At 38.1% G+C, this 20,365-nt stretch overlaps 1 protein-coding gene across 3 annotated transcripts in view; it reads left to right on the top strand.

Annotated features, from left to right (window-relative positions):
- The window catches only part of TTC37 (tetratricopeptide repeat domain 37), a 48,352-nt gene that overhangs the window by 15,039 nt on the left and 12,948 nt on the right, over positions 1-20,365 (top strand). For all 3 annotated transcript variants that reach the window (XM_027728974.2, XM_027728980.2, XM_027728981.2), the window contains 21 exons: positions 430-516; positions 606-709; positions 822-948; positions 2,106-2,285; positions 2,704-2,828; positions 3,298-3,551; positions 6,408-6,510; positions 7,317-7,505; positions 8,416-8,560; positions 8,722-8,800; positions 8,916-8,977; positions 9,086-9,142; positions 10,252-10,320; positions 11,239-11,313; positions 12,286-12,427; positions 13,684-13,777; positions 14,349-14,426; positions 15,700-15,824; positions 17,467-17,590; positions 19,048-19,266; positions 20,052-20,124. In XM_027728974.2, coding sequence (XP_027584775.2) covers positions 430-516; positions 606-709; positions 822-948; positions 2,106-2,285; positions 2,704-2,828; positions 3,298-3,551; positions 6,408-6,510; positions 7,317-7,505; positions 8,416-8,560; positions 8,722-8,800; positions 8,916-8,977; positions 9,086-9,142; positions 10,252-10,320; positions 11,239-11,313; positions 12,286-12,427; positions 13,684-13,777; positions 14,349-14,426; positions 15,700-15,824; positions 17,467-17,590; positions 19,048-19,266; positions 20,052-20,124 — 2,511 coding nt within the window. The remainder of the gene's footprint in view (positions 1-429; positions 517-605; positions 710-821; positions 949-2,105; positions 2,286-2,703; positions 2,829-3,297; positions 3,552-6,407; positions 6,511-7,316; positions 7,506-8,415; positions 8,561-8,721; positions 8,801-8,915; positions 8,978-9,085; positions 9,143-10,251; positions 10,321-11,238; positions 11,314-12,285; positions 12,428-13,683; positions 13,778-14,348; positions 14,427-15,699; positions 15,825-17,466; positions 17,591-19,047; positions 19,267-20,051; positions 20,125-20,365) is intronic.

Raw genomic sequence — 20,365 nt, 5'->3', positions numbered from 1 at the left:
AATTTTAGAAGTTGTTGCTTTTGACATTGTCTGTTCTTGCTCACTGCTGCTGGGCTCATGCAAGTTCTGTGGCTGCTGTTCGCTTTAATTTGAATTATTGTTATAATCCTGCTTCGTATGTCCTTTGTTCACTTGTCATTAGTCATGAAGATACTTTAAGATAGCATGGTTGCTTCCCCTTGTTTTTTGTCTCACAGTTTCATTGTTTTTTGTTGTTCTTCATGCTTCTGTACCTTTGTCCTTACTCTCTACTATCTTATACTTGTTCTTTGTCAGAATTATTCTGTCTAAGTCTTTTCTGGTGTAATAGAGAAAGCATGCAAATGTTTTCTTTTCATTATCTTCATGCAATCTGCCTGCTTTTCACACCTTTGATTTCTTAGTGTGGGGAGAGAATGAATTGATGGTGTTTATTACTTGATATTCTAGATTGTAGATGCAAGCAGTGATCCAGTGATTTCAGCTATAAGGGGCCAGGCTTATCTAAACAAAGGTTTAATGAATGAGGCTTCTAAGGTTAGTGCTTTATTGTTATTCCTATAAGCTAAGTGCAGTTCTGGGTTTCATGGAGGAAATAACTAGGAAACAATTACATCCTTTTTTAGATTTCACAAGAGCTTCTGTTGTCCCACTCTGATCTGGCTGAGTCCCATGCCCTAGATGGTTACATCCATTATTCCCAAAAGAACTATGAACAAGCAGAAAGAAGGTAGACTTTTTTTTTTCTGTCCTCTAACAGGGAAATGTTATGGGGGAGTAGAATATAGAGTTTTGCAACTTTTCAGAATTTGTCTGATCTGGCCTGTGTTCCTTTCATTTAGTTTTCTGAAGGCGATTGAAAGAAAGGCAGAAACTGCAGAGTATCATCAGTACTTGGGGCTCACATACTGGTTCATGAGTGATGAGACAAAAAAAGACAAAGGAAAAGCACTCACTCAGTTCTTGAAGGTAAAGACTGCTTTAACTGTTCATGTAGAATTAGTGTTTTTCTATATCAGAAACCAAATATGGAAAATATGCTGAATGGAGTGACAGACTTGAATATTCTGCTTGTTACAATATATAAGCCTCCAGAGCCTGTAAACCAATTTCAGCTGTGCAGAAAGGCACTGTAGGGAGCTGTGCAGCTACCTGGAATCTCCCTGGTTTTGTTTTCTTCTTTTCACCTACTTCTTGAGGCCTTTGAATTAGCCAAACATAGTGGTGATTTCCACAATCTTCATTCCTCGACAGTTGGAATGTTGAGGCCTCTTGGTGACCAGCATAGATCTTTGAAGACATTTAGAAACGGGGAGGGCAATATTCAAACTGGAAGAAAAGTGAGGAAGGAAGAAAGTTGAGAATGGTGTTAGAGATTCACTGTCGGTCCATGGATTTAAGTCTGTAAACCCCCACAATTTATATGCTTTTCCCGATCTTTTGCTTTTTAGTGATTGTGGCTTTTTCTCTGAACATAGATTTTAATGTCAATCCAAAAGATTTAGCCTGACATCTGTATTGATAACATGGGAGTATACAAAAAAAGCATTATAAACCATATAACTTCATGATAGGTATTAACAACTAAAGTCATTGCCTACTGTTTGCACTTCAATTACAGCAGAGTGTACTAGTGAGCGTAATTGAAGTGGATAGTACTTTTGGTTTTAAAATATTTTATGTGTTCTTTATTATTATTGACAAAGGTGTTTGCTGCTGCTTGGAGGCTGTGGGTTCTTAAGTATAAACAAATCAGCCAAGTGCATCTAAGAGGGAACTTAAACTTTAGAAAAGGCTGGAGTTAATTGGGATGTAATATAGCAAGAATATGAGCATACTGGTTGAAACAGTAGAATATGAAAATTATGGGATGTTAACTAGCACAAATAGTTTGTTAGTACTTCGTGTACAAAATGCTTTGTGTCATGAGGCTTGTAGCATATTTTGCAGATACTTAAAACTCACGTAATCTGGGTGAATCTAAAATAGTTTGACAACTCAGTATATCACAGAAAGGGCTTAAAAAAGTTGATAAGCAGAGATTAAACAAGTAGTTATCACTGGACCTGTCTATCACTATAATCTTTCAAAATGCTGTCTTATGTTGTGTTCATATTTCCTTACAGGCTGCAAAATTGGACAGCTACTTGGGAAGTGCCTTTTTTTATTTAGGTAACTACTACAGAGACATTGCTGGAGATAAAAGTAGAGCTCGTGGTTGCTATAAAAAGGCTTTTGAACTGGACGAAATGGATGAAGAATCTGGAACAGCAGCTGTAGACTTAAGTGTGGAACTTGGAGACATGGTATTGTCCATTCAGAATTCCAGATTACTGCTGTTTTGTTTTTCTATTAGTCCTTCTCTTTGAGGAATCACTTCAGGTTTCCTTTGTATTTGAGAATAAGATCTGAAAACAGATATTCTGTCATTGCTTATTAGCTTTCGTAGGTGGACCTGCTTCAATTTTATGCTCCAATTTTGAACTAAATTTCTCTGGGGAAAAGGGTAGGAGAACCATTGGAGTCATCACATGAGTGATGTAGATGAGAAATTTTTTCAGCAGGAAACATGAAAAGAAAGCTAGGGCATTTTACATATTTAAATTGTGTCACTTCTTTTTTCCATCCTCCACCTTGCTGCTTTCAGGAAAAGCATACAAAGTCATTAGAACATTTAAAAAACATATATTGTTTACTAACTTGACTTTTTTGGTGCTTTGTTAGGATACTGCTCTGTCAATCCTGAATGAGGTAACTGAAAAAGCAAGCCCTGGTACAGCAAAATGGGCCTGGCTTCATCGTGGACTTTATTACCTGAGAAGTGGTCAGCCGTCACAAGCAGTAGCTGAGTAAGAGAACTGGTGATTGGTTTAAGTCCTTTTCTATATATCCCAATGAAACAGTCTTTGATCATAGCAAGTTTTGAAAATAAGTTAGCTGATTATAGGATTGCTTGTACTAAACAATGGGAAATGAGTCTGAGCAAACTGCGTCTGTCTTCTGTTCCAGAATTCTTAGAATGTAGTCCTGTTATCATAGCAGTGTTCTGTACGAAAAAGCCTGGTGACAGGCATAGACGAGCCTGGTATAGCACTGAATAATGAGCCACGGTTAGGTACAAAGCCTAAACTTGTGTAATGTCCTCTGAAGATGAAAGTGATACTATGCTGTGTTTAAAAGTTCTGTATAATTGTGCATTTGTGTCCTGAGAGTGTATAATGCAGAATTAGTGTTCTGAGAGTATGTAATGGAAGGAAATATTTTATGTTAAATTGTATCACCTTTTATTTAAATAAATTTATATCTTCATATCTTCAGTTTGCAGGCAGCTCTCAGAGCTGATCCAAAGGATTCCAACTGCTGGGAATCTCTAGGGGAGGCTTATTTGAACAGAGGTAGCTACTCAACAGCTCTGAAATCCTTCAGGAGAGCAAGTGAGCTGAACCCAGGGCTCATGTACAGCACTTACAGAGCTGCAGCACTTGAGCAGATTCTAGGCAAATATGAAAATGCTATAGCTACCTATCAACAAATTTTAAAGGAGACAGAAAACTATGTGCCTGCGCTGAAAGGTAATGTGTCTGAATTTGAAAGTATTAACTCTTTCTCCCTCTACACACTGTAGTGCTTCAGTCTTTTGAAGGGTTCTTGGGGTATTGAGGTTTTCCTGCATGGAAGGATAGGGTTATATATTGGGTATGTAGAGCCATGTGATCCCCTGCATGAAAGCTAGTTTGTAGTAACCCTCAAATATCTGAAGAACTCTTAAATCATGATGAGTGGGAGTGATTATTTCTCTTTCAAGTAAATATGAAAGGTAATTAATCCTTGGCCTACCAGACCAAGTGGGTGGAAGAATTGAAGATAGACAGAGGAAGACAGCTAACAGTGCTGCAGTTTCACCTAACCAGTAAAACATTGACTCAATGGGCAATGGAATCAGACTGCTATTTCAAAGAGGAGGGCATATACTACTTTTCTGCTGCTCCTGATCACGCATTCCTCAATTCTTGTGTTAACCTAGTGATCCAGAACACTGAGCTTCTGCAAGTACCGAAAAATAGCAGTAAATCCCAAGAGGTCTCACAAGTGTTAGAGATGGCAAGAGGTAGAAATCTTCAATATACATAGCTAGAAGCAGAGAGAAATGGGTCAACTGGAACTTCTTCCTGGTGATGGAACTATGATTCTAAAATTATATAATAACGGGGATTATGTAAAATTTTAGTAACAAATTAACAAATAACAAAACAATTATCAAAATAACAAATAACAATGAATAATTGTTCTGTTTGCATTTTCCCTGCCACTTAGTCTTCAGTCATTCTCACCCTATGTCCCTCTCTGAAAAAGATGGTTTTTTTGTCCTTGATACTGGTATGAATCTTCAAGTATTCCTTCATTGTATGCAAGACCTATTGATTTTTGGGTGAATCTAAACTGATTCTTGTAAGACTTAAGTCAGAAGTGTTGGGTTATTATTAACAGTAGGCTTTTGGTTGAAAGAGTTGGTCTGGTTGACGCCTCTACTTCCTCCTGTATAACTTCATAGATTGGATTTTTCCAGACTAAAGTGACATGTATAGGTACAGGGTACAATAGCATGAGGAAAATAGCTTCGGAACTGTCAGTGTAATAGAGTGAATGGTACTCATATCCAGTGATTTACTGCCCAACAGAATCACTGCTGGTGCCAGCAAGATATAAACCAAGCAGTAACTGGTTCCAAAATGCTAGAAATTGTGCCATGAGATGCAGTTCCTTTTTAACAGTGGGATTTATTTCCATTTGTGGTGGGTTGACCTTGGTTTCCAGTCTTCAGAGTGCAGAGAGGCAAGTCTTGTCTCTCAATCCACAAGTGTGGAGAGGAGAAAAGTTCAAATATAGCCGAAGCAAGATTAAGACACAAACGAGGCCAAATGTTGGTAACCAAAACTATAATTCACTTTTATTCCCTATTAAAGAGGAGAGAAGGGAGGAAATATGAAAGTAGGAAAAAGCAAAAGGTAATTACAGAAAGCAAGGTACAGTCACCACCATGGATCCAGTGGCGTTCTGTAGATCCATTCCTCTTCTGTCCTTCAGGCTGGGCGGCGTGCTTTATGGTAGGCTATAGCAATGGCACGTTTGCCATGTATAGGCTTACAGCAATGGTACGTCCGCCACAGAGTCAGTAGCAAGAACACGTTTACTGCACGTAGGGATTGGTGTTCACGCGACATTCATGTGGTGCACTTAGAGTCTGTAGGTTAAAGCATTGATATCTACATGACATGTGTGTGATATACCTTGTTTGTGCACAGAGTCTGCAGGTTGTGGTTAAGTGAACAGCTTGTTTTTGCAACCGTTGTCTGGCTGCAAGTCTTTATGGTGGAGCTTAGGTGATGGTGAAACAAATTGGTTTTTAGCAGTTCTCTATTTTTTTGATAGTTCTCTACACCTTGTCTGGACACCAGCTGCCCACCAAGCTGTTCTGTCACTCCCCTTCTCAGCAGGATGTGAGCAGAGGAGAAAATAAGATGGAAAAAAATTGTGGGGCAAGATAAATGTAGTTTAATAAAGCAAAAGCAAAGGCCATATGCGGAAGCAGAGGAAAACAAAATTTATTCTTTATTTCCCATCAGTAGGCAAAATCCTACCACTTCTCGTGAAGTAGGACTTCAGTCTGCCTAGTGTTGCTCTAGAAAACAAATGTAATAACAAATGCCCCCCTACCTCTTCCACCTTTCTCTTAGCTTTTATTACTGAACAGATGTGATACGATATGGAATATCCCTTTGGTCAGCATGAGTCAGATGTCCTGAGTGTGTCTGCTCTCAAGATTTTGATCACCCCCAGCCTACTACTGAAGTGGGGGATGGCAGAGAGACTGCCTTGGTGCTGTTCCAAACACTGCTCATCAGCAGCCAAAGCCAGACCCAGTGCACCATATGAAGTAAATTCATACATAAATAGGATTAATAATGTTGGCTTCAAGTATCCCTGAAAAAAAGACTTTCCCTTTTGCCTACTGTGACATTCTTTTTTCTTCTTTTGTGTTTCAGGAATGACTTTTGACATGTGTAAACTGCAAGTTGTTGTATTTGTCAAAGACTTGCCAACACAGAGCAGATTGCTCATGAGGGGTTTACTTACTATTTGAGGACAAACCTGAAGCTTAAATGCTATGGTTTTTATAATTAATTATGTTTATTTTAATATGCAAATTATTCTGCAGTTCACACTTGACAAGATAGATTAAAAGCAAAATCTCTGTTGTGAGCATTGTGGATCTTTTGATTTTTGTGATAAATTTATAATCTGTGCAGGGCATAAATCTTTTTATAAAGCAGAACACTGAGCAGGCTTCCACCCTTCCTCCCCACCTTATTTTTAAGCATATCATAAAAGCATCTCTTTTCATAGAGGATATTTTCTTTTATTTTCAGGACTTGGTGAATGCTATCTCATGCTGGCAAGATCAGCCCTTGATAACTATTTGGATAGGAAGGCTGTGGATTACATAGAGCAGGCTCTTGAATATTTTACAAGGTTAGTACTAAATACTCACTTATTTAATTTCTGATGGGATTGTGCATGACAGGCAGAAGAATAAAAGTTAAGCGTTTGAGGATTTTCAGTTAAACTGAATCAAATGGACCAGGGCTTCTAATCTAGAAGTGAGCATATGCTTATTGAAAATGGTTTGAATAATTTCTAAATGTAGGCTGCTTAAATGAGTGGCTATTATAGAGTTTTGGTTTTTTCTGTTTAAAGATACAGAATCATTTGATTATAACAAAAGTGTGAAATGACAGACAGTTCTTTTCAGCAGTCCTGATATTTAGGACTGGAAGGAGGGGATTCCTACCAAAAATAGTGTATAAGAGGAAAATATTCCTTCCTTCCCTCAATCTTTTTGTTTTACATTTCATATAAAATGCTTTAGTGTCCTAATTTAAGTCTTGAAATAACTACTGTTGGAAAAGAAGGTCCATCAGGTTTCTGCAGATGAGTCGTGTCTTGTAATATGACATGGTAGTTCTCTAAAATGCAAGGAGTGTGTAGTCAGCTGACATGTTGATAGATAATGGCTACTTTTTAGAATTTTAGTCCCGACGATGTTGCAATATATTGGCATTTTGTAGTTTCTCTTTTTTTATTATTTCTTTTTTGATTTTGACCTTTTAGACCTATAGCTTGAATAGGAAGAAACTGAATTAAAAAAAATAAAACAGCTCATTGATGAATTGCATTTGAGATTCTGCCACTCTTCAAAGTGGCGAACTTCTCTTCAGAAAAGGATATTGAAGTGCCTGAATGAATGTTGGGTGGGTTTTCTGTTTAATTAATTACAGGGCAATAAAGCACCGTCCTGATATATCTTGCCTCTGGAAACTTCTTGGAGATACCTGTACTAGCGTGCATGTTATTTCACCAAGCAAAGTGCATGTTCAAATACTAGGATCCCTTCTTTGGGGAAAAATGGGTAAAAACGCAGACAAACAGATGCTGAAGAAAAATGAGCTGCTCATACTGGGAGGAAGGTAATACTTTTTTTTATTATCAAGAGCTCCTAGGCAGCTTGAGACTCTATGGAGTCTCAAATATTCTAGAGTACCTAATTTCTGGAAAATGAAAAACATGCTGATCTGTTGACACCTGCACAGTGGGTAAATAGATTCTTGTGTTTCTTCCAAGTTACACTACTCATTTCAGGGTATGTTTCTTGTATTGCCACAGTGGCTATCAGCACTTCATCTAGCACCTGCTTTTCTCCTTGTTTCTGTCTCCAGAGCATGACTATATCCTCCCTGCTATTCCACAAATCATGCCTCTTTAAATGGAGTGATTGTAGTATTTGCTAACTAATTCTCCCAGGACAACTGAAGTCCAAGATAATACTTTTAGCTTTCTGTCTGTACTTCATTCTTATAAAAATGTCATAAATTTAGAGGTTTAGAGTACACTGGAAGAGGAAATTCCTTGTTTTGAAGTTCATGATCTAGAAAATATTTGCAGTATTTCTGCAGCCTCTTCTGTGACTCCCTCTGAGCTTTTTGGAGCTGGATGTGTAAGATGAAGAAATGTAGCTGCTTAGTGAATCTCAAACACTATCTGTAAAGTCAGATAGTTCCTGGGGGAAGTCTGATAAACTGTAAAAATGACTGAGGTTGTTTTAAGTAAAAGCATGCATAATGTAACAGACAGAGCTTTGATTTAATGCACACCTAAATAACCACACCTGTGGCTTCACAAGTGGTGGGGACTACAGACTGCCTTTAGACCAGGATAGATTCTGTGATGATAATGTATTAGTTGATTTTTGCTTCCCATACTTGTCTGATTTTGTTTTGCTGGTTTAGATTTTTAAGCACTCTTTTGAATGTTCTTTTGGCTTTCTGCTCTTTATGTAGCGACTTGGAATAATTGATTCTGTGATTCATGTTTCTGTAGGTGTTATGGCAGAGCTTTAAAATTGATGCCTTTGCCTAGCATATGGTGTGATCTTGGAATAAATTATTATCGACAAGCAGAGCACCTCACAGCAATGGGCACTGACATGAATGAGATCAGTGAACTGCTAGAGAAGTCTTTGCAGGTATTGCCTGTTTTTCCTGGTACATTCTTTAAATTGATGTTCATGCTTCTCTTCATACTCTCTCTGTCCACAATAAAACGTACATCTCTGAATAAGTAAGTGCATAAAGACTTAGTTTTTGCTCTCCTAATGATTATAATCCACATTTGAATTTCTTCCAGTGTCTCAAAAAAGCTGTAAGACTTGACAGCAAAAATCATCTTTTTTGGAATGCACTTGGTGTAGTTGCTTCTTGTAGTGGTAAGTCTGCAGCAAAAGGCCTAGCTCTGTATTAACCTAAATTGGAAGGCAACTTGACTAATGGTGTTTTGAAATTCAGTTAAATCTAGCTCTCCTTTTTTCTTTCTCCCCCCAGCTATTGGGAATTATGCTCTTGCTCAACATTCGTTCATCAAGTCTGTTCAAGCTGAGCAAATTGTAAGTGCTGTAGGCAGCTTCCATCTGTTTCAAGTGGGCATTTAAAACTTCTCCCCTGATGTAGTGTTATTTTTGCATAGTGATTTTAACTTTATCTGTTCTATCTAGAATATTGTTGCCTGGACCAACTTGGGGGTTTTGTATCTGGCAACTGGAAACATTGAGGTAATCTATTTCCCATCCTCAAATATTATTTCCCTTTCCATTTTTTTCTAAGGGTGTATCTGCAGATGGGAGTGTGGGGAAACTGAGAATAAAGTACCTTTCAAATTCAAGAAACGTACTTCCTTCAAAAGAAATTAAACTGGTACCCACACTTTACTTCAGGAACACAAATGAATTACACATTTGTTCTGGAGGGAGTAAGGTTAAGTGTGAACTTCTGCTGCATTGACGAGGTTGCTGTGCAAGCAACTGGATGGAATGAAAACTTATTGGAAGGACTGAGAAGTGATTAGTCAAACTGGAGCATGCCAGGTTTGACAAAGAACTTTTAGTTTTCACGGACTGAACTTTCAGTGTTTGAGTTCCCATAAGTAGCTACTTTCTGTTCATCAGCAGATGAGTGATTTACTGTGACACTCTAACCTTACAGAGTTTCTCTGGAGGAAAATTACAGTACATCCTAAGTGAAGCCTGGAGCTCTTATGCAGCTAAAGAACATCCTGTCCTATTTGCTGGTTAGAATTAAAGAAATCTTATTTAATTGTAAATCTGATGGTCAGAATTTTTTTTAATAAAAGTAACTTGATACTACAAGCTGCTTGCTGCTTAGACTACTAATGCTAACACTTCCTTCACCTTGTGCCAAATTGAGGAACTCTTCAGCATATGCAGTCAGTAGGGAGATGACTTGTCCGTGATAATCAGTTTTATGCTTTTGAAAATGCATGTGTTTAACTGCTTGTGTTACAGAAAAGCAAATTTTCAAAACTGGATCCTCCCAGAGTCATATTTTTAAATATTACTTGTTCCAAGGGTTCATTTAGCTTCTGAACTCTTTTGGTGTTATGAGAAGGAAGTATATTTGGAAGAGAGGGTAACTTTCATGTTGTAAAGTTTTGAATGTTTTTTTAAATTTTATTTAAGAGTAAAACTGTTTATTTCTCTGGGCAATGCATTGTTCTGTGTGGCACAGTCAATGTTTTAGTGGTGACCTAATTTGATCTATTAAATCTCTTCTAATATCTGATAATGTTAATACTCGTGTGTACTCAGAAGTACCCTGTTACCGTACCAGGCAGTTCAATAGCACTGTTATCTTTGTTTTACAGCAAGCTCATGAAGCCTTCAAGGTAGCCCAGTCTCTGGAGCCTTCTTACTTGCTGTGTTGGATTGGACAGGTATGATGAAAAATCATAAAACTGTGCACCAAAACCAGTTGTCAAAGAGTAGACTTGAGCTTCCTCCTAATAATTGGCACTTATTCATGTTCCTAAAATTTGTTTGAAGTAAAGGGAACTTATACTTCCTTGAAGATGGATAGGACCTTTATTTCCATAGTGGTGATACAATGGAAGCTACATTCATAAGATACATTGGCATAATGGCTGATGATGTGAGTTCAGTAAGAAACTACCAACAAAGCAATCACTGTTTGTGCTCTGAGGCTTTTTATTGACAACTGTCAACAAAGCGCTGTCTTCATAAGGTGATAGTTATTTCAGCTTCAGCTGTACCACTAGTTCATTATGTGGAACCACCTAACTCTCTTCTCAGCCCCTCCTTTCTAACACCACTGTTAAAACAAGTAAGCCTCTAATGTACCTTGGACAAAGCACTTCTCAGTTTTTGGGAAGTCCCTTCCTCCCCTACCATTGAGAGCTGATGTAGCCCTACTGGTATCTAGGCCATCTGTGAATAGTTGAGGTACTTGTGACTCATACTCTTATGATCACTATAGGTGCGCTTCATAATGCTAATAATCATCTAATTGAAGCTGGATTCTAGAAGAGAACTCTCACCATCACATGTTGAAAATTCAGCTCCTGTCAGATGTTGTTATAAGTTGTTCTAACACACACAAGTCTTTGTATTGAAGAATGTAGAGTAGCAGCAGAAGACTTTGAATTACTGATATGGTAGAAACTGCTTGTGCTCCTTTTAATTTTGTTCATTTTATTTCTAAAATCTTCCTTGGAGAGTATGAGGAAAAGAAAGTGTCTTCATGTTGAATGTTTAATATATGCTTGACATAACATGAGTTTTCTGTCAATGTCGTGATTTTAAAGTACCTGACCACAGCTCCTTCTTCTCCATAGGCTCTTATTGCAGAGACGGTAGGCAGCTATGACACTATGGATCTCTTCAGGCACACAACTGAACTCAATATGCATGTGAGTATAACAGTTGTATTGTTCTGAAGTTTTTGTATACCCAATCTCTCCACATAGGAGATTTAATTTTTTTAAAAATATGTATCTCTTCTATCGGCGGAGGGGGTCAGACAGAATGCTCTTAGGTCAATGTGATCAGGCAAAATGTCCACTTTATTAGAGGACCGACAGCTTATATGCTGTCTGTGACACACAGACATGTGATTCTTCCCCAGGTTACATTGGATACATAAGAAAAACATACTGTGGTGTACAGTACTAATTGGATAACAGCAGGTGTCCATAAAACTTGTTTTCCTGCCAGAACAACTCCTCCTTCACCTTGGCACAAGGCCTGCAACCATATTGGTGGCAAAGTATTTTTTACCGTCTGCACCCAGCCATGCCAAGGTAAAGGTCTCAGAAATGCAATAGAAATTGTTCACACAGTTTCTGTCCTCCGACACTCTTCAATAGTGAAACTGTTACAGTCATGTTTCAAATGAGATTGGGTTATTTTCATTTTGTTGTTCCTGGCTTACACTGGCACTGTATAGCAGGCAGTTATTGTATTAAATGTCTTAGTCCCAAGGGTCCAAGAAATTAGTTCCATAAGTAATGAGAAAACATTCTTCGTGTTCAGACTTGGACATAGATCAAAGGCATAAATTGTAAGTCTTTCAGGAGAGAACAAGGACCTTGAGTTCCAAGAAAGTAGAGGACTTACTCCCTTAAAGCTTTTTTTGTTGTCATCCCTACAATGATGCAGCAAATTGTATGAAAATTTAAGAATCTACTTTGCCCAAAGGGCAAGTTAAAAGTGTGTGTGGAGTAATTCAGTTTGGTATTTTCTTCTGCTTAACACTGATGCAGATTTTTTGCCAAAACTCTGTTCTAAAACACAAAATTGTTATTATAATCTCTAGTTATTTTGCTGTATCTTGAGCAGGTTTAATGACTCCTCTTTTGGGGGTTGTTTGTTTGTTTCTTGAGGATGAGGGAGCAAAAGGCTATGCCCACTGGGTATGTTCAACACTGCAGAACAAAGCCAACAGAAACTCTGAACTATATCTGTACAACATTGTACAAATGAATGCAATTCCAGCAGCCCAGGTGGTATTGAGCAAATATACAGGTAGGTAGTTTAAATACCCTTCTAACCTGTCACACCTAACAGATGCATTCAGAATGAACAGATAAACCTATAGTAGTATCTGGACAAGAGAGGTCTGACTGAGCTGGGGAGAGGCTTTTGAGCTGTAAAGTAATCAAAACAGGGTAAGCAGACCGTTGACTTTTATTATCACACAAAAATGAAGCAGATGTGAGTTCTGTTTGCCTACTCATTTGAGTAGATTTTGTTTCAAAGACCAATGAAAATAGGGACCAAGGCCTTGTCATGCTTGTCATAAGGCGTTTGCTCTCAGACTCCATTTGCATGTGTCTGTATGCATAGGTGCAGATAGATGCTAAGTCCTCTGCCTCTGTGCCATGATGCTTGGCCGAAGACTGTTCCTGGGTGCTGTGTAACTCCATAGCCTCAAGCATATGATTGTGTTAACCTTCAGTAGGTGACAGACCATGGTTTTGCACATGGTTCCAAGCCAGCCTACCCATTGGAGTAGGCTTGCATATGTCTAACCTTGAAAGTAGGCATAGCAAATGTGGATTTTCATTAATCTGCAATTATTACTGTAAATAAATCATTTGAGTAATCTGTTGCTGACTTTTGAGAGCTAAAAAATAAGGTGCAAGCCCTCTAAATGAGATAAATATGAGACTATATTTCTTTGTGCCATCGCTGTTCGTAAGTGGACTGCTGGAGGGGCTTCCTTCCTAGTCTGGGAAGAAAAGTGACAAATCTGAGATGAGATGACAGCTCAGAAGTCTGTGCCTTACCCATTTTGTAATTCTGTGATTAATTGCTAAGGTTAGAAGAAACCAGAGTTGGTCATCTGGCCCAACCTCCCTGCTCAAGAGCAGAGTCATCCTAGAGCACTTTGCACAGAATGCTTCCAGAGGTGTAATATTAAAAATAAACAATAGGATTCTATTAGTATTTTATTAGGGTCAATACAAGATGAATACTTTCGTATTTCATTAGGGAAAAAAATGTGTGTGCTGAGAAACTTAAAATATTTTGAGTGCATTAATTCTGTGTCATATTTTAAACATTTTTGAGCTAACCTGATGTCATGTTGTGAGTCTTCTATCCCTTCTGTATTTGCCTGCAGCTTGTCAAAATTATTCTAGTGAGCAACTGGCAGAAGCACTTGGCAAAGGGTTTCGTACATATGTGTACACTATAACTTTAAGGCAGCAAGCTTTTTGTAATGCTTTTTCACAGTTCTTTCTGATCTTGTTCTCCTGTTGTCAATTCTGATTTTCTAGAAAGAAATCCAGACGATGCATCTGCTTTCACAATGCTTGGTTACTTGAATGAGTATCTACATCTGAAACAGCAGGCAGCACATGCCTATGAGAGGTAAACTGTACACCCTTGGAAAGCTTATAGAAGCTTATGGACCTCTTTTCCATGCACCAGCTGAAAAACTTAAGGGTTTTTCTCTTCCTTAAATAAACAAAAACCTTACTTTGTCAGTTCAGCAGTACATTTCAGCTAAGTAGGGGGAGGTGTGGGGATGTTCTTATACCAAATTTGGAAATGCAGAACACAGAACTGGAAAAGTAAAGATGTTCCAAGGCTTATGTGTCTTACCAGGACATTTAACTAATTCACTGTGTGGGATTTAAGTAAAATCTTGGGAATAGGTAAGTTTGGTTTTAGTTTTATTCTCTGTCCCATTCTAATTAATGGATGTGGTTGGGCTTTGGGGTTTTTTTCCCTTCTCTCTTGTTTTCAAGTGGTAGAGGAATGTAGCAATGAAACCATGTTTGGTGAACGTGTTTGTTGATGCATTAAAACAGTAAAATAAGCTCTGTTTGTGTTTAATGAGCATAGAAAAGCTTCTGCATAAAACAGTTGTCCATTCTGCTCTGAGAACTATTCTCAAAATATGCAGATGGTAATTGTTTTTCATTGTGGTTAATTTCAGGGCAGCTTCATTGTTGAAAAACTCTGAGGATACTGAGAAATACAATACAGCAATACAAAACCATGGCAGGTCACTGTGGTAAGTGTTGACATATTTTCCAAGCTCCTGACTTCAGTTTTGGATGGAGTGAGTGCAGTGGCACAAAACATGGTGAGGCTTAAAGATGAAAGGTCATTGCTAAAAGTAATCTATTAAACGTCATTCTTAGCTGTAGACAGGTTTGACTGAACTTCGTATTTGCTCCAGGAATGTGTAGTGTATTAAAAAAAAAATCAAATTGCAAGGAATTGCTGTATGTCTTCAGAGGTATCAGAGATTCCTTTATCATTAGCTTGATACTATGGTGGCTTAATGTAACCTATACAATGTAACTGTTGTATAGTCTCCAGAATAAATTGTGATTATATTTTTTTTAGTTTTTTTTACAGTCTCCACATGTGAGATCTGTAATAGCCTTAGCCTAAATAAAATAGCTACTTTGAGGTTTATTTAAGATCCCTTCTGCCTGCCCTTTGAATTTGTATTGACTTGTACAACCTGCAGCATGTGTGGGTTGGGGTGTTGCGTACATGTGTGTGATTTTTCTGCTGATGAACCCCTCTGCTATAGTCCTGCTCACAATTCTAAGTTCATGATACCGTTCTAGTTCTGAGGGAATGCAGGACACAAGTCTTAATAGATGAAGACTTTCGGTCTTTTCTTTCATATGAGATAGTTCAAGCTGTGCTAATTAGATATTTGTTAGCTCTCTTGAGAAACCTCATATATTCTTAAGTTTCTGTACATGATGCTGGAACTTCTTGCCTTTAGTGATGTGATAAGTCATTAACTTCAGAGAATATTTTAGAAGCAATTCTAAAGCTGTATGTGTGTTGATTTCTGTGTAAAACTTAGACAAGAGTAAAGCTCTAGTAATTATTAAGTAGTTTAATAAACACAATCCTGTATTATTTCCTTCATAGTGGTCTTAGAACAAGAATGCTGTAAGGTCTGTCTGTATGTGCACTTGCCTATCTGTGTGCATGCATAGTTTGATTTGCTTTTTTCGTGCTTCTCTTCTGCTATTTTCTCCACTTCCATTGCGTTGACCATTAAGTGACATCTCTTGTGCAGATGGGGAGGACTTTTTCCTATCAATTATTCTTCATGCAACAGATAGGTGGAAAGATTAACTGCTATAACTGAAGAAGGGTGGTGAACATTGCACATTTTTTCCTAATATTGCTCTTTTCCTGTGATGTCTGCTTAAAACCACTGTATAAAAGAGGATACTGGTCTTCAAGGACAGTTTATCTGAATCATAGCAGCTGTTGCTACATGCTTCATACCAGTAATTTTTTTTTTTTCACAGTGCCCTTGGTCTGTGTGATAAGGCCATTGAAGTTTACGCATCAATACCCCTAACTGAGTTTGATGGCATTGTGGGGCTAGCATTAGCTTACTTCAAGAAAGGACTCTTAGAAGAAAGTATCAAAGGTAAAATTCAGAGCATTATGAGGCACTTCCCTTGAGGTTAATCCTAACAAAATTTGTTTATCTAACCAACTTAGCTGTCACTCACTTTATTTTGTTCTTTCAGTCCTTGTGCATAAGTACAAACTCCACAGCTGTTTTAATAGCTTGAGTACCATGTGCAGTTTTGGGCACCACATTAAGCGTACAAAGGAGCACCACATGGATGGTGAAGGGTCTGGAGGGGAAAGGCTTTTATGAGGAGTGGCTGAGGTCACTTGGTTTGTTCAGCCTGGAGAAGAGAAGACTGAGGGAAGACCTCATTACAGTCTTCAGCATCCTCTGGAGGGGAAGCAGTGGGGCAGGTACAGATGTCTTCAATCTCATGAAAAGTGACAGGACTCGAGAAAATGGCATGAAGCTCAACAGGGGGGGTTAAGTTAGATAATCAGGAAAAGGTTCTTCACCGAGAGGGTAGTTGAGCACTGGAACAGGTTGCCCAGGGAAGGTAACGGCACCAAGCCTGTGTGAGTTCAAGTTTGGACAATGGTTTCAGGCACACAGTGTGATTCTTGGGGTGTCCTGCTCAGGGTCGGGAGTTGGACTCGATAGTCCTGATGAGTCCCCTCCAACTCAGCCTATTCTGTGATAATCATTAGGCAGTTCAGCAGGGTGCTAGAAACTATTCAAATGTACTAAGGGAAGCTGCATTTCTTCAAGTGCTTAATTCTTGTCCATTAAGCTGTTTTTATCTTAGCCTCCCTTGATCTCAAATAAAATTACTTTCCTGGATGAATCATTCCTAGTCTAGAGAAAAGAAGACTGAGAGGTGATCTCATCAATATACGTATCTCGAAGACAAGGTGTCAAGAGGATGGTGCCAGACTGTGGTGGTGCCCAGTGACAAGTCAAGGAGTAACGGACATAAACTAGATAAGTTCCACCTCAACCTGAGGAAGAACTTCTTTACATTAAAGAAAGTTGCTGTGTACTAGAACAGGCTGCCCAGGGAAGTTGTGGAGTCTCCCTCTCTGGAGACTTTCAAAACCCACCTGCACAGTTCCTGTGTCACCTGCTCCAAGTGACCCTGGCTTGGCAGAGGGGTTGGATTAGATGATCTCCAGAGATCCTTTCCAACTCTAACTATTCTGTGATTCTGTGATAGGAGATTAATGTGCTGTTCTAAGCACTTTAGCTTTAGTGATAAATATGATTCTGTGTCATGGTCTGCAATGCTAAGATGTGAGACTTCACAAAAACATATACTGAATTATCACTGTTGAAGTGTAAGCACTCAGAAAGGAACAGCTATGTCAGTGTTTTAAGTAATCTTGTATTTTGATTGGAGTGATGTGTGCCCATCTGAAGTGCTATTTCATAAATGAGCTATCACAGGGAAGTATTGCTACTGTGTTCTTGAGGCTTTTTCTTAGTATCTCTATACTGCTTTTCACTTCTGTTTCCACTTGCTACATATTAAACAACTCCCAGGCTCTAAGCAGTAGATCTGTGAGTCTTAGTTGAATTTTTTTTGTCTTCTGCTTATGATTTGAGGTGTGAAAATATATCAAACCTGAACCCAAAGTGTCTCTCTCTTTTCTAATACCATGCTTTACAAGGGTTGTTTTTTCTTCTACTTCAATTCTGAGTCTTGAATTTTTACCAGCCTATGAAAAAGCCCTGTCTGTTGCTGAGTCTGAAAAAGATAGAGCACATATCCTGACTGCCTTGGCAATAATAGAATATAAACAGGACAAAGTGGATGCTGCAAAGACACTGCTGTTTAAATGGTGAGTAGAGGGAATAATAATCAGAATGTGATATCTTATTGTGCTGCTGAATCCTCACATTTCATTTTTGTGGGAACTCAGGTGGATATTTTCTTTTTGTATTGCAGAATAATAGTGGAAATGGATGCAGTGCTCTTACTTCTGTGATATATCTGTTTTTGTTTTATGGCCTGTGTCTTCTACATTTTTAAAGCGGTATGGAGTGGAAGGGCTGGGCAGTTTGGATGTCCAGCATCCTTGAAAGATAGTTTTGAAAACTTTATCTTTTAAGATAATATTACTTTGTAGTTTACCTAAGCACTAGGCAATATTTTTGCTCTTTTGCTGTAAGAGCTCTATATGGCTAGTGAAAACAATTTCAATTTCAATAGTAGGAAATCTCCAGAACAGTTGTGTTCCAAGCATCATAGACGAGGACAAGCCTGTAGCTTCCCCATGAAAAGAAACAGACCTGTATTAGTTGTGCTGTTAAGTGGTGAATGTATTTTTTTTTTTTTCAGATCTGTGTAACCTAAAAGCCTGTGCATCGTCGTTAGTGTCCTGGTAGCTTCAGATTAAGACTTAACATCTCTGCCTCTCAGGGTCAACCCTTTGTCAGTAGAGAACTCCAGCAGTGGCAGTACAGTACACCATTTTGCCAGCAGACTCCTAACATTACTGAAATAGTGAAGGTCCATTATCTAGTACACTCTAAATCCAAAGTTACTCATGATTAGGTAGCTAGGAACCTGATATTTCCTACATCCTATAAATCACTGCAGGCTTCTGTTTTTGTCATAATCATCAACAATGAGAGTTTTCTAGATGACCTTTTTTGTGTTTAAAAAAAAAAGTAATTAATGGTTTAGGAAAGAAACATCACAGTGAATATGTCTAGATCTGAATTGGAAGCACAGTGCTGCAAAGGTATATGGTGGATTTTAGTAATAAGAACAAAAATGGTGCATTCTGGTCTAATAGACAGATGTTTCTGCTGTCTGGAATTCATGCTAGTTGACTTAAAGGGCCTCAATAGGACCCTGAACAAGAAGCTACCTTTTTAATTTCTCATAGCCAGCTTGGCACAGAGGCTTTTAATAGTGAGTATGTCTTGATATCTTCCTAATATGATAGAATACCATTTCTTACTTGTCAAAGAGTGCCTTCTGCTTAACAGCTCTTGATTTTTTCTTGCTTAAGTCTGAAAATAAAACATAGAATCAGAAGCTTATATTCTTGTCTTTTTTGAAGGCAAAAATAATCATTAAGGGCTTGATTAGGAGCCTGTAGCTACCTGATCCTGAAGGATATAGATCTAGCTTGATCCACAGTCCCACAGTGAGAGACTGTTAATTCTGTATATCATTCATGATACATAGGAGCAAGAGGACTCAGAAATTCACAAGTACTCTAATGTTAACAGCAAATTTAATTTGTGCTCCAAAATAATGTCTCTTTCCCTCTCTCTGGTTCAACAGCTCATTAAAGGAACCTAGTATGGAAAGTCTGAAGGCTTTGTGCACACTAGGACTGGTAAAGCAGGATGCAACACTTGCAACAGCAGCCCTAAAAGAATTACTGAAGCATGAAAAAGGGGATGATGGAATTTATGAGCGGTGCCTTACTGCATCTGCCATTTATGCATTACAAGGTAGAAATGTGAGGGTCCAGAGAGAAGTCTCCAAAGCAGTACACAGGTAGGTACTTTGTCTCGCTTTAGATTGCCCTGTAAATGTATTGCTTTGATTACATTGAACAGTAAGCAAACCTCTGTTTACTTGCATCATTCTTCTAGAAAAAAAAAAATTAAATTGTTTTTCAAAGGTGAAGTCCTCGCTTAAGGTTGTAGCATCATCTGACAGAAGTTGCTTTCTGATTTATGGCAGAAGTTTCATGGCTTATTCAGTATTTTCTGGTTTTGTTTTGGTGACTTCTTTGATAGCTAGATTAGTTCAGTGTTCTGTGAAAGCATCTTTCATCATATGTAGCATAATCTTCAGTCTAGAAAAGTCTCAAGGGTCTTTATTTAATATTTAAAACCAGCCTTTGAAGCTATCTGTTCCATTAGCTAAATGTCTGTATTTAAATGTGTTTTGATTAGCCTTACCATTCTGTTCCTTTAAGAAAAACACACTTCAGTCTCTCCAAGTGTTTTTGGAAACTATTCTTCATGCAAATTATATTTCTCCAACTACAATTAAAATTCCTTGTTCTTCACACTATGGGGACAAGACCTGTAGTCCTAAAGTTTGTTTTCTTCCCATGAATATTGATATGCATATTGTACATTTTGTTTCTTTAGTTAGCAATATAACTTCAATATTGTGTTGTTTGTTTTGAATTACTACCCATGTCTATTTTCTACTGCACTTCATTGTTTTCTTAATAGAGAAATTTGATATCTATAGCAACTGCCTACTGAGTCACGGAAAACCAGGTGCATATCTAAATCAGAAAATCTAATATCCTTTTTTTTCCCCAGTAACCCAGATAATCCTGCCCTCTGGTCTCTTCTGTCTCGAGTAGTTCCACTGTCTGCATCACAAAAGGCAAAAGTAAGTGCATTGCTCTAAGATGTCTGGTGTTTACATCCTGGGTAGTCTGTGTTGTTTTTTAAGTAAAAAAACTCCCGACCTTTCAGTATGTGGACTTTCACTAGTTAATATGAAATCTTAAAGCTTGCATACACAGCAGTGCACAGCCACATACAGAAGTTATATACTATTATTTGCATCTTTCATGAGGTAACAGCTCTTGATCTTGAAATAAACTTAGAGGAAAAGTCTGCTAGAATTA

This window comes from Pipra filicauda, unplaced genomic scaffold, assembly GCF_003945595.2.
Source record: "Pipra filicauda isolate LSUMZ 115617 unplaced genomic scaffold, ASM394559v2 scaffold37_size4185640_pilon, whole genome shotgun sequence".
In the NCBI taxonomy this organism is placed as follows: Eukaryota; Metazoa; Chordata; class Aves; order Passeriformes; family Pipridae; genus Pipra; species Pipra filicauda.
This window is presented reverse-complemented; position numbering and strand designations above follow the sequence as displayed.